We start from the raw sequence: 14,064 nt of genomic DNA on the forward strand, positions 1-14,064 counted from the left end.
TGTAAGCAAACTGTAGTACCAAAAATATGGTTTGAATGTGGTGGCATGAAGTGGAGGGAGGAGGTTGACGTGATTAGGACAGTTTGGCCGCGTTAATCCAGTCTGCTCGAACCTTCAAAGTTTGAAACGGCTGACTTTTTTTTGTAGCTATTAAACCCAAACCCAAACCCAAACCCAATTCGACTCAATCGCTGTTTCTTTCTTTCTTTCTTGCTGCTGCACTTCAGCTCCAGAACAAGGGGTCTTTCGCATTCCCTTCCAAACAAACAGGCTCTTAAATTATTTTATTATTATTATTTTTTTTTTTATAAAAACACAGCTCCGATAAAAAAGAAAAGATTTTTGCAGTGAGAGAGAGGGAAAGTCCGCGATCTGAAGAAAACCCATCTTTCTCTCTCTCTTATTGTGGACGGTCCAGCATTGTACCTGTGGGGGCTCCTCTAAAATGTCTGCGTACAGAGCTGAAGACGACTATGACTATCTCTTTAAGGTCGTCTTAATCGGCGATTCTGGCGTTGGCAAGTCCAATTTGCTTTCCCGCTTTACCAAAAACGAGTTCAGCCTCGAAACTAAGTCCACCATTGGCGTCGAGTTTGCTACTCGCAGTTTGAGTATTGATGGCAGGGTTATCAAGGCTCAGATTTGGGACACCGCTGGCCAAGAACGGTGATTTCTCTTCTCTCTCTGCTTTTTTTAATTTCATGATCTGGGTCCTTGTCTTTTTTGGTGGAAATGTTGTGTCACATATGGGGCTCTCCTATTGTTTTATTGTTTTTCTGTGTGTTTCTGTTGATTTCGAGATGTACTGCCTTCAAATTTAATTGCTTCTTTACCTTTGATTACTGCTAATTAACGTATTTGCTTGGTTTAGATCGTGTTTGTTCATTTGTTTATTAGGTTCGATATTTTAGGTGTTGATTGTAATGGGGTACCAAACGGGTTTGGTGGATCTAAACTCAAAGAGATTTCTTAGAACTTCGATTACTTTTATCTGCCGGATGTTGCCTTCCCTTGTCATTTTTATCCCCATCAAAACCTCAATTCACCATATGGTTTGAGTTCTGTGTTGTTGTCCAATTTGCATCACTAGTTGACACCTAAATGAACGACATCCTATCCTGCTGGATGCTACCTTCTCCATAAAACAGCACACAGAAAGGACCAATGGAGATAGCAAATCAAGCCTTCCAGCCGTATTTCAATATGGAAAGCTTTTTGGTTTGGTTATGCATATGCTTGAAACATGTCTTTATGGCTTAAACCAGGAGCCCCCTTTCCTTCTATTGTAACTCAGACATCTTATGTCTACCGATACGAATTGCACATTCAAATGCACCTAAAGTCCGTGAGTATGCTAGAAGACCGATCATCCAAAAGCTTACTGTTTCTTTACTTTCCTCTTCCAAATATTTGTCTTCCATTATTATAAATTATGTTGGGTTATTCCACCTTCATTTTGGATGTCGTTGAGTGTTGGCTTAGAAGTGTGACGAAAAACTCTGCCTCTTTCTAGCGTTTGGGGTTGAGAGAGCCAAGGAATATCAATTACTAGTATCAAAGTCAGGTTACAGGAAATCTGTTAAACTGGTTATGAAAGGTCGTGTTTATGTGAAGATCGAATTCGAAGTTTGTGCAATTCCTTATCGATGCGAAGATGCTAGACATGGAGTGTTGGTTTATAAAAAATATGAGGCCGTTTCTGAGGTTGACTGAACCCATTCATGCTAACATTGTGAGATCCCACATCGATTGGAGAGGGGACAAATGCCACCGACGACGCTGTTGCTCGAAGGAGGGTGGATTGTGTGATCTCACATCAGTTGGAGAAGGGAACAAAACATTTTTTTATAAGGGTGTAGAAACCATTTCCTACTAGATGCGTTTTGAAAGCCTCGAGGAAAAGCATGGTGAGTGCAAGTCAAAGGAATTCTTGGCGTGAGCAAGCTTTTGCTGTACTGAAAATGTTAGGTTAACCTGTGTGACAGACTTTTAACTTAGCTTCACCTTAGAACTTCTGCTCACCTTATATTCCTACATATTCAGTCATCTGACTTCTCCAGTTCGTAGGTACCGAGCAATTACAAGTGCCTACTATCGAGGAGCAGTTGGTGCCCTGCTTGTGTACGACGTTACTCGACACGCTACCTATGAAAACGTTGAGAAGTGGTTGAAAGAGTTGAAAGATCATACAGATCCTAACATTGTAGTCATGCTGGTTGGAAACAAATCCGATCTTCGTCACCTTGTGGCAGTCCCAACCGAGGATGCAAAATCGTTTGCTGAAACAGAGTCCGTCTACTTCATGGAAACCTCTGCACTTGAATCCACGAACGTGGACAACGCGTTCGTTGAAGTGCTTAAACAAATCTACCACTTGGTGAGCAAGAAGGCTATGGAAGCTAGCAACGATGCTGCTGCATCAGTTGTTCTAGCAAAAGGGGAGAGAATCGACATCAGCAAGGACGTGTCCGACATAAAGAAAGGTGGTTGCTGTTCCAGCTAAACTTGCAATCTGAAGTTGGTGCAGCAGGATGTCACCTGGGGCACATGTATTTTATCTATCTATGGTATACACAGTGATTTTGTGAAACCTTTCTAGGGATGCACAGAATAGGGAAGGGATTTTGATTACTGATAAGTTAACTCGTGATGCCAAAAGTTGTGATATGCTTGAGGCTGCTGGTAAACTTGGGAGTTGGGAATTACAGTTGATACTCATTTGAGTTTGAGGGACTTTGTTCCTATGCTGAGCACATTATTGTCTCAAACGCTCCAACATTTGTTTCATTGCTTGTATTTTGCGTAAACTACAGTTATAAAAAACATCTCTGGTATTTTCTTATTCACCTTCTTTGATATATGATATCGGGTGTCACGGGTCGAATCTATGGTGGGTCTAAACTTCGACCCGGATTTCTTTGGATCCTCTTTTCCTTTTTAATTGAATTTAAGAAAATCATTTTCTCTTCTTTTTTTTTCATTTTACTATCAAAACCCAAAGTAAATATTTTATATAATAATTTGGAATCTAATTAAGAAAAAAAAAAAAAGAGAGGTTGAGATACCAAGAAACATTGTGATTCAAGTGGTGGGTAAGGAAGTGAAGCTTATAATTAGGCATCAATGGCTACATTAATAGCTTCAGTTATATCTTTTACGTTCACCAACTGATCATCTTCAGCTACAGCAATGGCCTCCATCGAAAAGCATCCACTACACGAAACTCTGGCTTCCACCACGTTCACTCTCATTCTCTCTAATGCTTCTAATACTGAAACCAATCTATTCTGTCCCTTCTCGCATCTCACTTTCACTTTAATCTCTTCTCCCATCTTCTCCACCTTCACTTCCTGTTCATCAAGCATCAATGGAAGATTCAATTTACCATAAACACATACATAGCAACAATTCTAAAACTACAAGGACCTTGAGCGCATGGAGTTCCTTTATCGACTTCAAGTATTCTCTCTCAATTGCTTCCAGCTTCAGCTTAAGCTTATGAATGAACACAACAGCGTTCAAGAACCCACTCCTCTGTTTTCCCTGCATAAATAGAGAATTCCATCATTTATGGCCCCAACAAACAAAATCACCAAAACAGACTGTGTTAGGAATTACAGGGGATTCATGGGTGCCCAGAGATCGAACAAGGCGTAGCTTCTTGCGTGAGTTGAATCTGTTTTCTAATGTAGAAACCATCTCTCTCAGCTCCGACTTGCTTCACAATTGAGATAAGTTAGTGAAGAATGTGGCCTGAAATGAAGAGTCTGGGTCTGGGTCTGGGTCTGGGTTTTTATAGCGTAAAAAGGCGAAACTGAAGCAATCACTGAGCTACTTTCCTTTTGTTCTTATGTGAACATGAAAACAGAGGAACCCATCTCTCTAAACTTCTGCAATATTTAATGATTCGTACGCTAATACTTCTATGCCTACAGTTACACACATATATACACACGACAATGCGGTATGTGGGTATTAAAAAATTAGGCTGGGTGTTGTCTTTTATGTTTCCCTCGTTATGAGTTTGGACTGTTCATGGTTAAAGAGGATAACTTTAACTTTTCCCCCCTCAATTTAAGAGAGATGGAAAAGGCAATTACAATCAATAGTAGCACATGCATAGTGCTTTTTACTTCAGGTCTAATGCTGTCTGCCAAGCACAATGGTGTAGCTACCTTGGATTAAGATGTTTGGAGTTTGAATGTTGGAATGAGGTGAGAAGAAGTCAAGGAAACAGAGGACAGAAGAGGAAGAAGAGGGGTTTGATCAGTGAATAAGGTTTACAAATGGACAGAGCAGAGACCAATGAGCTGGTTCACTCACGGGCTTCGTCAATTAGCTACCTGAATTGTAATGTAATGTTGTTTTGTTGAAAATTTGAAGGGCTTGGTGAGGTACAGATAAGTGAGTTTAGATAAGTCACATGTGTCTGACACTACTTTTTGGACTCTGTTTTATTCTTTATCGTTCTTTCCACTTCGGGTGTACCCAAAAAGAAACTGCGCCTTAGAAATATGATATGTCAAACGGGTTTACACTTGAAAACAAATGAATCCCACCTGGTCTGATTGGTGTTTGGCATTTTGTATATGCCTATACCCTCCTCCGCCCCTGTTTTCCTCTGCTTTCTCTGTCTTCTACCCTCCCTTGAGGTTTTGTGGTTAGGTCTTGTGGAGGGTGGTATTGGGTTTGCTTAGAGGCACATAGAAAGACGCATGTGATTAATCAATAGGTTTGTGGAAATGTAAGCAGCTTTAGCTTTTTTGAAGGTAGTACTCGATGGCGGTATCCCCACAAACCCCCAAGCATGTTGTTCTTATCAAGTTTATGCAAAACTGTGCCTCACACTATTGAGGACATATTCTATTTATATTGGCAAAAGATTAACTAATAGATCCGATTTCATAGGAAACTAACGAAGTAAGCCTATTCTTATGGCATGACTAACTTCAAGCTATTCTAATGGATTGACCAATTCTAACAGTCCCCTTCAATCCCAACAAGTCTTGTACATGTTGAGATTGTTACAATGTGTAGTAAAAGGAGTTTTAGACAGTGGTTTTGTCAGGATATCAGCTACTTGATCACTTGATGAAATGAACCGAACTTCCATTGCTTTACGTGCTACTTGTTCTCGAACAAAATGAAAATCAACTTCAATATGTTTCGTTCTAGCATGAAATACTGGATTTGAAGTTAAATATGTAGCTCCGAGGTTGTCACACCAGAGGCGAGGAGCCTTTGATTGATACACGCCCAGTTCCTTCAGTAATGACTTGATCCAAATCATTTCTGCAGTAAGATTCGCAATGGCCTTGTATTCTGCTTCGGTGCTTGATCTTGACACTGTAGCCTGTTTTCTGGAACTCCATGAGATTAGATTTGCTCCAAGAAATACAGCAAAGCCGCTAGTTGAACGTCGATCATCGGGACAACCAGCCCAATCAGCATCAGAAAACCCCGACAACATCATGGTTGATTTCTGAATTTTCACTCCTAATGCTAGTGTGCCTTTAACATAACGAAGAATTCTCTTCACAGCACCCCAATGAGCATCAGTAGGTGTATGAAGATATTGACACACTTTATTGACAGCAAATGCCAAATCAGGCCTAGTCATTGTCAAATATTGTAGTGCTCCCACTGTACTTCTGTATTTGAATTGTTCTTCAGCTGATAAGGGTATTCCTTGTTCTCTGAATAATTTTTCAGCAGAACTCATTGGTGTAGACATAGGTTTGCATTTTTCCATGTTTACTCTTTTCAACAAATCTAAAGCATATCGTCTCTGTGACAGTATGATACCATCTCGTGTTTTCTTGACTTCAATACCCAGAAAATACTCAAGATCACCCAAATCTTTTACTGCAAAATCTATTTTCAATTTCTGAATCAACCTTTCGGTTGCTTGATCAGAGGAGCTCACAATAATTATATCATCAACATAGATGAGCATATAGATAGTTATCTCTCTGTTTTTGAGAATAAAAAGAGATGAATCAGCTACTGAAGCCTTGAAGCCTAACTCAATAAGTTTTCCAGTCAACCTTGAATGCCAAGCTTTTGGGGCTTGTTTCAGGCCATAAAGGGCTTTCTTGAGCTTGCATATGTAATTCTTTGGTTTGGCTGAGTCTTGAAATCCTGGTGGTTGTCGCATGTACACTTCCTCTTTCAGAATTCCATGCAAAAATGCATTTTGGATATCAACTTGTCTCATATTCCAGCCCTTGGTTACTGCTAGCGAAAGAATGACCCTGATTGTTGACGGTTTGATCACAGGGCTAAAAGTATCAGTGTAATCAACACCAAATCTTTGCTTGAATCCTTTGGCAACTAATCTTGCTTTTAATCTTTCAACTGACCCATCTGCTTTTCTTTTCACTTTATACACCCATTTACTATCAATGAGATTTATTCCAGGTTTGGGTGGAACTAGATCCCAAGTGGCATTTCGTTTTAGCGCTGAGAGCTCATCATTCATTGCTCCTCTCCATCTTGGATGTTGCATGGCTTCCTGCAGGTTTCGAGGTTCAGTAGCAGTCTCTATGATCGGAGTTGTGATAGTTACAGCGCTTGCGAATTTTCTTGAGGTTTCTGAATATCTGATAGTTCCATCAGTGAATTGTTTAGCTTGTACAATGTTATTTCTCAACCTTGTTCGCATTGGATGTTGACTAGCTGCTTCAGTTGGTTGATCAGACACATGTTCATGAGTTTGGTTTTGAGCATTGATCGAACTGCTCTCAGCTTCATATTCTGCAATTTCCTCTGAACTTCTTGTATTATCTGCAGAAGATAAGCTGACACCAGACAAGTTGTCACTAGCAATATTATCAGTTTGACCATCATTCATATGGGAATTACTAACAACTGGTTCAATATCTGTAAGAGCATTTTCAGTGTAAAAACTAGCAAGTTTGGCTAAGGCTGGAAGTAGAACAGGATGATGTGGATTTGTGGTTTTGTTTGGTGGCTTAGATTCTTCAAAAGGAAAAAATATTTTCATCGAAAACCACGTCTCTAGAGATGTAAATACGTCCTGTACTTCTATTTAAGCATTTATATCCCTTATGAGAAGAACTATAACCCAAGAATATACATCTAGTAGTTCTGAAACTCAGTTTCTTGTTGTTGTAAGGCCTTAAATTAGGCCAGCAAGCACAGCCAAACACCCTAAGCATGGAGTAGTCTGGACTTTTACCAAACAATTTATGAAGTGGTGTGTCTTGTTGTATGGTTCGGCTGGGCATTCTATTTATAAGAAAGCAAGCTGTGTTGAAAGCTTCATCCCAGTAGGATAGAGGCATGTTGGCTTGAGCGAGTAAAGCAAGGCCAGTTTCTACAATGTGTCTGTGTTTTCTTTCGACTAACCCATTCTGCTGGTGTGTGTGAGGACAGGAGATATGATGTTCAATGCCTGTGGATTTGAAATAATTGTGTAACCGATGGTATTCACCCCCCCAATCTGATTGGACGGAGCGAATTTTGGTATTTAGCATAGTTTCAACATGTTTTTGAAATTGAAGGAACACAGACTCAACATCAGATTTGCATCTCAGAAAGTAAATCCAAACATAACGACTAAAATCATCAACAAAGGAAACATAATATTTGGAATTATTTACTGACGCAATGGATGGACCCCATACATCAGTGTGAATTAATTGAAGGGGTGCTGTAGATACATGCTGAGAAGAACCAAATGGCAATTGATGTGCTTTCCCTAATTGACAAGCATTACAAATTGAGGAAGAGGGAATATTAGTATCTATAGCTAAATTATTATCTTGTAGAATTCTAATGGTAATTGGAGATGCAGGGTGCCCTAGCCTTCTGTGCCATTGTTCTTTCGAAAGTTTGGCTGTCAGCAAGGCTTGACTGAAATTATGCGGTAGAACGTATAGGCCATTCTTACATCTACCGTGGAGCAGGAGTTTCTTTGTGACTCGGTCCTTAACCAAAAAATAGTTTGGGTGAAATTCTACAACAGCATTATTATCAGATGCTAGTCTTTGTACTGAAATTAGGTGCTTATTGATTTTAGGAGCATATAGGATATGTTTCAGAACAAGAGATGAACCAGAAATTAATGAATTCCCAATATGAGAGATAGACAAACCTGCGCCATTTGCAACCTGAATTTGGTCGGTGCCAGTGTAGCGTTCTCTGGTGGTAAGCCTCTCTAGGTCATTGGTGATATGATCTGTGGCTCCAGTGTCAACATACCAGTTTGTGTCACTAGTGTATCCACTAGTTGCCAAAGCTGCTTGTTTGAGATTATTTTCGGCTTGATATGCCTGATCAAATCTGTGCCAGCATTGCAAAGCATCGTGATTGGGCTTACCACAAATCTGACAGACAATGCCTGAGCTGCTTTGTGTCTTTGATGGTTGACGTCCAGGATTGTTCACAGTACGCCTTGATTGTCCATGACCACTATTTAACTGACGACTACGACCGCGACTACCTCGACCTCCATTGGCACCTCCACGAATGGATATCCTATTGACATTGTTAGCAGATGAAAGTTGCTCAAATGTACCCTTACGCAAGTGCCGCATCTCATAGCTCAGCATGTGAGCATACACGTCGCTGACAGTGTATACATCTGTTCTGGTTGTAATGCTTGTGACTAGAGGATCATAATCTGGACCAAGTCCTTGCAGCATGTAGGCGATGAGTTCTTCATCCTCTATTCGCTTGCCAATGGCAGCAAGTGTATCACCAAGATGTTTTACTTTACGAAAGTAGTCAGCAATTGTCATGTCCTTTTTCTGGATAGTAGAGAGTTCCATACGGATCTGCATTGCTCTTGCTCGAGATGTGGAAGCAAATTGTCGCTCCAGCGTAATCCAGGCTTCTCGTGCAGTGGTGATTCCAACCATCGTGCTGAGAACCTCCTCAGTGACTGATGAGTTGATGAGGCTGAGTACCAGCTGGTCCTGGGGGTACCAGACTGTGAACTCAGGGTTGATGATAATTTTGCGATTCCCTGTTTCTTCACTTGGTTCAACGGCGATCGTCTGGCTTGGTGCAGGCATGGATCCATCCACAAAACCAACAAGGTTTTGGCTACGCAAGTAGGGAAGGATTTGGGTAGACCACAGTAGATAATTTTCTTGTGTAAGCTTAACACTAATCACCTGACTGATCGACGGAGAAGACATTGTGTTGTTGGGATTGACATGTTTAACAGCAGAGGCTATGGATCTCGTGGATCTTATTTCGGCTCTGATACCATATCAAGTTTATGCAAAACTGTGCCTCACACTATTGAGGACATATTCTATTTATATTGGCAAAAGATTAACTAATAGATCCGATTTCATAGGAAACTAACGAAGTAAGCCTATTCTTATGGCATGACTAACTTCAAGCTATTCTAATGGATTGACCAATTCTAACAGTTCTCACCGCAGAAAGGCGTTTTTAAACCCTCCTTTTTTCTGTGTGTCTGTGTTTCTCTTTTGATATTTCTTTAAAGTGTCCATTTGTGTTTGACGTGTGTGTACTAATGATAAACTATTTGGGTGGCTCGACTTTTGATTACTCCTCCTTTGGCTTCTTCCTTCAACATACTTTCCTTTTGCCTCTCTTCCTCCTCCATGGATTCCACCTATACGCCCAGGGAATGATTTGATTGGTGGAAGTAGAATCAATCATACACCAACAACTCCAAAAGAAAGAGCTAGTAAGACAGTGATGTCATAGTAAAAGAGTGGGAGGGCTACATGAACGAGGATGTTTGAGCCCATGTAGGAGGGGCTATAACTGCGGCAAAAGTGGGCCGGGCCTTTCATCTTGACTCAAACAAATAAAGAATTTATTCTATGCCCACAATTGTTTGTCACTATTTCTTTTGTTTTGTTTCGAATTGGAAGCCCTGAACTTTGTCAATGGAAACGTTGATTCTGACAATTTAAAAACAGGATCAATCGCAACTTAAAGTACGGCTAATAATATGTAATAAAGATAAATTTGTTGAATTAAAAAAATAAGAGAGGAAGAGAATTCCAGATTTTGATTTCATGTGTCACAGATGTTCAGTGAAGGTTTGTGAATAAACGGCCTTTCAGTGTGATGAAATGCCACAAATGAGTATAAAGTAAGAAAAAGGATTTAGCTATAAACTAATCAGCGGCAGGGTGTCGAGTTTCTGCATACGCATGCGCGCGCGCATCCAGATGGGTCAGAGAAGGGCAGATTTTAAAGGCAATAAATTATGGCGGGGAATCGACAGCCGAACCGCCGCAAGTCGTAAAGAGTGGCGGAAATAAAGAGGTGAAGAATAAGGAAGAGAGAGATGTATATACCCCATGGATATGCTCCTCCGTGGGTTCCATAAATACGAGTTGTTTGTGTTTTGCTGCGCTGTGGAACAGAAGGAAGTAGCCACTGCCGTTGTATTACAGGGCCAACTCTCTATTGGCAGCTCACATAATTCCTTCTCACTGTTGGCTGCCAAACGAGATTTGCCCAGCAATTCCTCTGCAGCTTTATGATTCACCTATAACAATGTGCTTCCCCATTTTTCATCTTCACGTCCTTCTAACTCTTCCGGGTGAGTGAATGAATTCTTTTATTTTTAGTCTGCCACTACCGGATGCTCGTTTAGAATCATTTTTATACAGATTGATTCCTCCTCCAAATCTTCATGGAATTATTCCCAAATCCATTGCTTTAGATTGTATGCACTGCCCACCAATCATCTTCTTCAAAAATAATCACTCCCATTTTCAGGGTTTCACTGTACAACATGAACACTATCATGAGTTAGTTAATCCCAATAATAAGGTACAGAGGCATGAGGATTTTATAAGAAGGCAGAGGTTACCTGAATGTGGAGATTAGGGGCAGCCGGGTGGAAGATAATGTATGTATGTGGTAGAAGAGTTGAATGGCAGGGCAAGTCTCTTTTGGCAGACGAACCACTCTTAAACAGCAACTATTTTTAATCTTTCTGCCAAAAGGGATCCGCCCTCTCATTCTTCTCTACCCCTTGACGACCCCCCATTCATAATGTTATCTCAGTGTTGTTGGTTGTGCTGGGATTTAAAGGCTGCATGATTCGCACATAAGCCTTGAATATGCTTGTGGTTTTCGGAGCAATAGAGTATTTCACATATGCCTTTCGGATCATTCTTCGGACAATTAAAAGGGAACTTCTTCTTCTTCTTCGCTCTCCTCTTTCATCCGTTGCAATCATGTCATCATCCCCACTGCCCCTTTCTAAAGTATATCCCAACAAGTGATGAATTGCAGTCATGCTCTGTCAAACAAGTTCACCTCTGTTTTAAGTGTACGCATATAAAATAAATTACATCTACACGCTTCCCAAGCTTCCAGCCTTTTTCTTCTTCAATTTTGCCCATCAATGCAAGCAGAGAAAGCTCTGAACGCCATATCTTCCAAAAGAAACCAACTTTCTCATCTTCGTCCTGTTCTGAAGCTAACCCAGATGCTAAAATGGTGTTAAAGCGTTAGAGGAAGGATCACCATGTTTGATTCACTTTCATCCAATTCAGTTCTCTCCACTTGGAAGCTCAAATCTCTGTCTCCATTAATACATCAATATTGCTTCTTAATCTAACTCTTAAGCTCTTAGACATTACGCTTCAAGCATCTTTTTAACTCTAAAAAAGAAAACAAAAAACAAAAAAACAGAAATCGGATGGTTTGACGAAGTACTTCCAGATTGTCATATCACTCTGTAAGCATGTGATCTCGCTTCCATGGGTTATTTACATTATTGCCCTCCTAAAATTTTCTTTTTACTTGCTTTTCATAGAAGAAAAAATAATCCCAAATATTACGTGAAATTAAGATGGTCCCAGTTGTGAAGACATGTGGAAATTTATCTGTTAAGTACTAAAATATTGTTTGAGTTAAAAGAAATTATTATTATTAAGTGGGAGATTAATTTGTTATCATGAAATGTGAACAAATGTAGGGGCGTTTTAAGACAAGGCTGACACGTTCCCCTAAAGGTCTCGATTTGTAGACCATCTTCTTCCATTCCTCACTTTCTCTGTTTTTCTGCCTCGCTGCTCTGTTCACAACCCAACCTTAACCCTATTCTCCCGAAACTACCATGAAACTCAAAAAACCTTCACCATTTCCATGCCTTCTCTTTCTCTTCCTCTTTTCCATCGCACCCTCTGTTTCGGCAACTCTCTCTCCCACCTCCGCCCCCACTGCCTCCCCGTCGCCGTTCTCCTCGACCCTCGACCCCAAGCAACTCAGAGCCCTCCAATCCCTTCACATTCCCACTTCTAGAGACCCATGCTCGCCGTCTTCACTCCATAATGTCACTCACTGCGACTCCTCCGCCCCTTTCCGCCACCTTCTTTCCCTTCGCCTCGTCAACTGCGCCGACGACGTCGCTTTGTCCTTCACTGCTCTCAAATCTCTTTACACTCTTCAATCCCTTCAGTTCCTCAACTGCCCCATTTCCCCCATTCGCTTCCCTTCCGACCTCGCCACTTCCCTCCGCTCCTTCACTTGCATTCGCAGTCTCCGTAAGCTCACTGGTGTGTGGCTCAGTCGCCTCCGGAACCTCACTGATCTCACTGTCTCTGGTGTCCCTATTACTGCCTCTGGTCCTTATGTCATTCTTGGTCATATGAAATCCATCAGGACTCTTACCATTTCTCACGCCAATCTCACGGGTTTTGTTCCTAAACACCTCAATCTCAACCTCACCCATGTCGATTTCTCCGGCAATAAGCTCAGGGGGAAGATACCTAGTTCCATTACATCGCTTGAGAATCTTCAAACCTTGAATTTGTCGTTGAATTCGCTCAATGGTGAGATACCCACTTCAATTGGGGACTTGATTTCACTTCAGAACTTGTCATTAGCTTCTAATTCGCTGTCAGGACCGATCCCGGAGTCTCTCTCTGCCGTCCCGGGGATAATTCATATTGATCTCGGTTCGAACCAGTTGAACGGGACAATTCCGAGGTTCATTTCGGAGATGAAACGCTTGAAGTACTTGAATCTGGAGAACAATCAGTTTCGTGGAGTAATTCCTTTCAATGAATCGTTTATCAAGAGGTTGGAAGTGTTCAAGATTCAGGGGAACGGCAATCTATGTTATAACCATTCGACATTATCATCCAAATTGAAGCTTGGTATTGCTCCTTGTGACAAACACGGTTTGCCGATACCCCCACCGCCGGCTAGAGACGACGATGACTATTCAGTGGCGGATGACAGTGGAAGTGATTACGAGGAGAACCATTTTAGTCACGAGGAGGATAATCATCAACACGGGCCAAACAAGGTAGTTCTTGGAGTGGCAATTGGGTTGTCATCCTTAGTTTTTATCATTGTTTTCTCGGTTCTCTTGTCCAAGTGCTGTCGTTGAGATCACACCTCTTCGGATTAGCCATCACAAGTTCAAGCTCGATTAGATCAGAAACATTATTTTGGAAAACAGACTTCTTTTAATCTATCATCTCACGTAAGTATAATGTTACAGTTGTGGGTGAGAAAATCTATCTGTTCAATGATTTAGTTTTCGGTGAAACTTCTAAAAAAATGCAATTAATAATGAGACATGTTTGTTTATCTTCAGTTGTGTACTTTGGTTCCATTACAAGCATATCCATTTTGTGTTATTAATATGCACGCACTGATTTGGTTAAATGGGCCAGTGAGTGGTTGAAGGTAAAGAAAGATTGTGTCTTAAACCATTTGGATTTGAATGACAAAATAAGAAGCTTGTTCAAATAAGGGTCCACAGAGAAGATGAATCGAAAGATGAGATAGGGGAATGGGTAGGGAATTACAAGGGGAGAAAAAGTGATAAACCCGGAGGGGCCATTTTGTTCATGGAATGGTTATTATGGGAACCCACATTGCTTCAAATAGCGCAAGAGTTGTGTGGAATGTGGATGGGACCCAAATGTTTAACGATGAACCCCATGAAATGAAGAACACCCAGGTTGTCAATCCCCAACCAAGTTTTCCATTTCTTTCTTCTTGCTTCTTCTCTTCTGTCTCCTCTTATTCTTAAAACTACACTCACAGTTTAGGCTAACACTATCTGGCATGTTACAT

General features: G+C 40.9%; 3 protein-coding genes and 1 non-coding gene across 4 annotated transcripts; 2 read left to right on the forward strand and 2 right to left on the reverse strand.

The window, feature by feature from the left end:
• The first annotated feature begins 202 nt into the window (after positions 1-202).
• On the forward strand, positions 203-2,846 carry LOC111497198 (ras-related protein RABA1c-like). Its single transcript, XM_023147908.1, has 2 exons — positions 203-666; positions 2,068-2,846. Exons 1-2 carry the CDS (start codon positions 446-448, stop codon positions 2,501-2,503), a joined length of 657 nt encoding a protein of 218 aa, XP_023003676.1. The 5' UTR covers positions 203-445; the 3' UTR covers positions 2,504-2,846.
• A 210-nt stretch (positions 2,847-3,056) lies between these two features.
• LOC111497051 lies at positions 3,057-3,892 on the reverse strand. Its single transcript, XM_023147669.1, has 3 exons — positions 3,619-3,892; positions 3,427-3,543; positions 3,057-3,350 (listed from the first exon to the last, which is right to left on the reverse strand). The coding sequence occupies exons 1-3, from the start codon at positions 3,697-3,699 to the stop codon at positions 3,114-3,116; spliced, it is 435 nt and encodes a 144-aa protein (XP_023003437.1). The 5' UTR covers positions 3,700-3,892; the 3' UTR covers positions 3,057-3,113.
• Positions 3,893-8,563: 4,671 nt separating this feature from the next.
• On the reverse strand, positions 8,564-8,699 carry LOC111497518. The gene has a single exon (XR_002720621.1). It is a non-coding gene; the product is annotated as a small nucleolar RNA Z247 (small nucleolar RNA).
• Positions 8,700-11,904: 3,205 nt separating this feature from the next.
• LOC111497160 (receptor-like protein 51) lies at positions 11,905-13,578 on the forward strand. Its single transcript, XM_023147843.1, has one exon. It carries the CDS (start codon positions 12,092-12,094, stop codon positions 13,367-13,369), a length of 1,278 nt encoding a protein of 425 aa, XP_023003611.1. The 5' UTR covers positions 11,905-12,091; the 3' UTR covers positions 13,370-13,578.
• The last annotated feature ends 486 nt before the right edge of the window (positions 13,579-14,064 follow it).

This window comes from Cucurbita maxima, unplaced genomic scaffold, assembly GCF_002738345.1.
Source record: "Cucurbita maxima cultivar Rimu unplaced genomic scaffold, Cmax_1.0 Cma_Scf00023, whole genome shotgun sequence".
Lineage (NCBI taxonomy): Eukaryota > Viridiplantae > Streptophyta > Magnoliopsida > Cucurbitales > Cucurbitaceae > Cucurbita > Cucurbita maxima.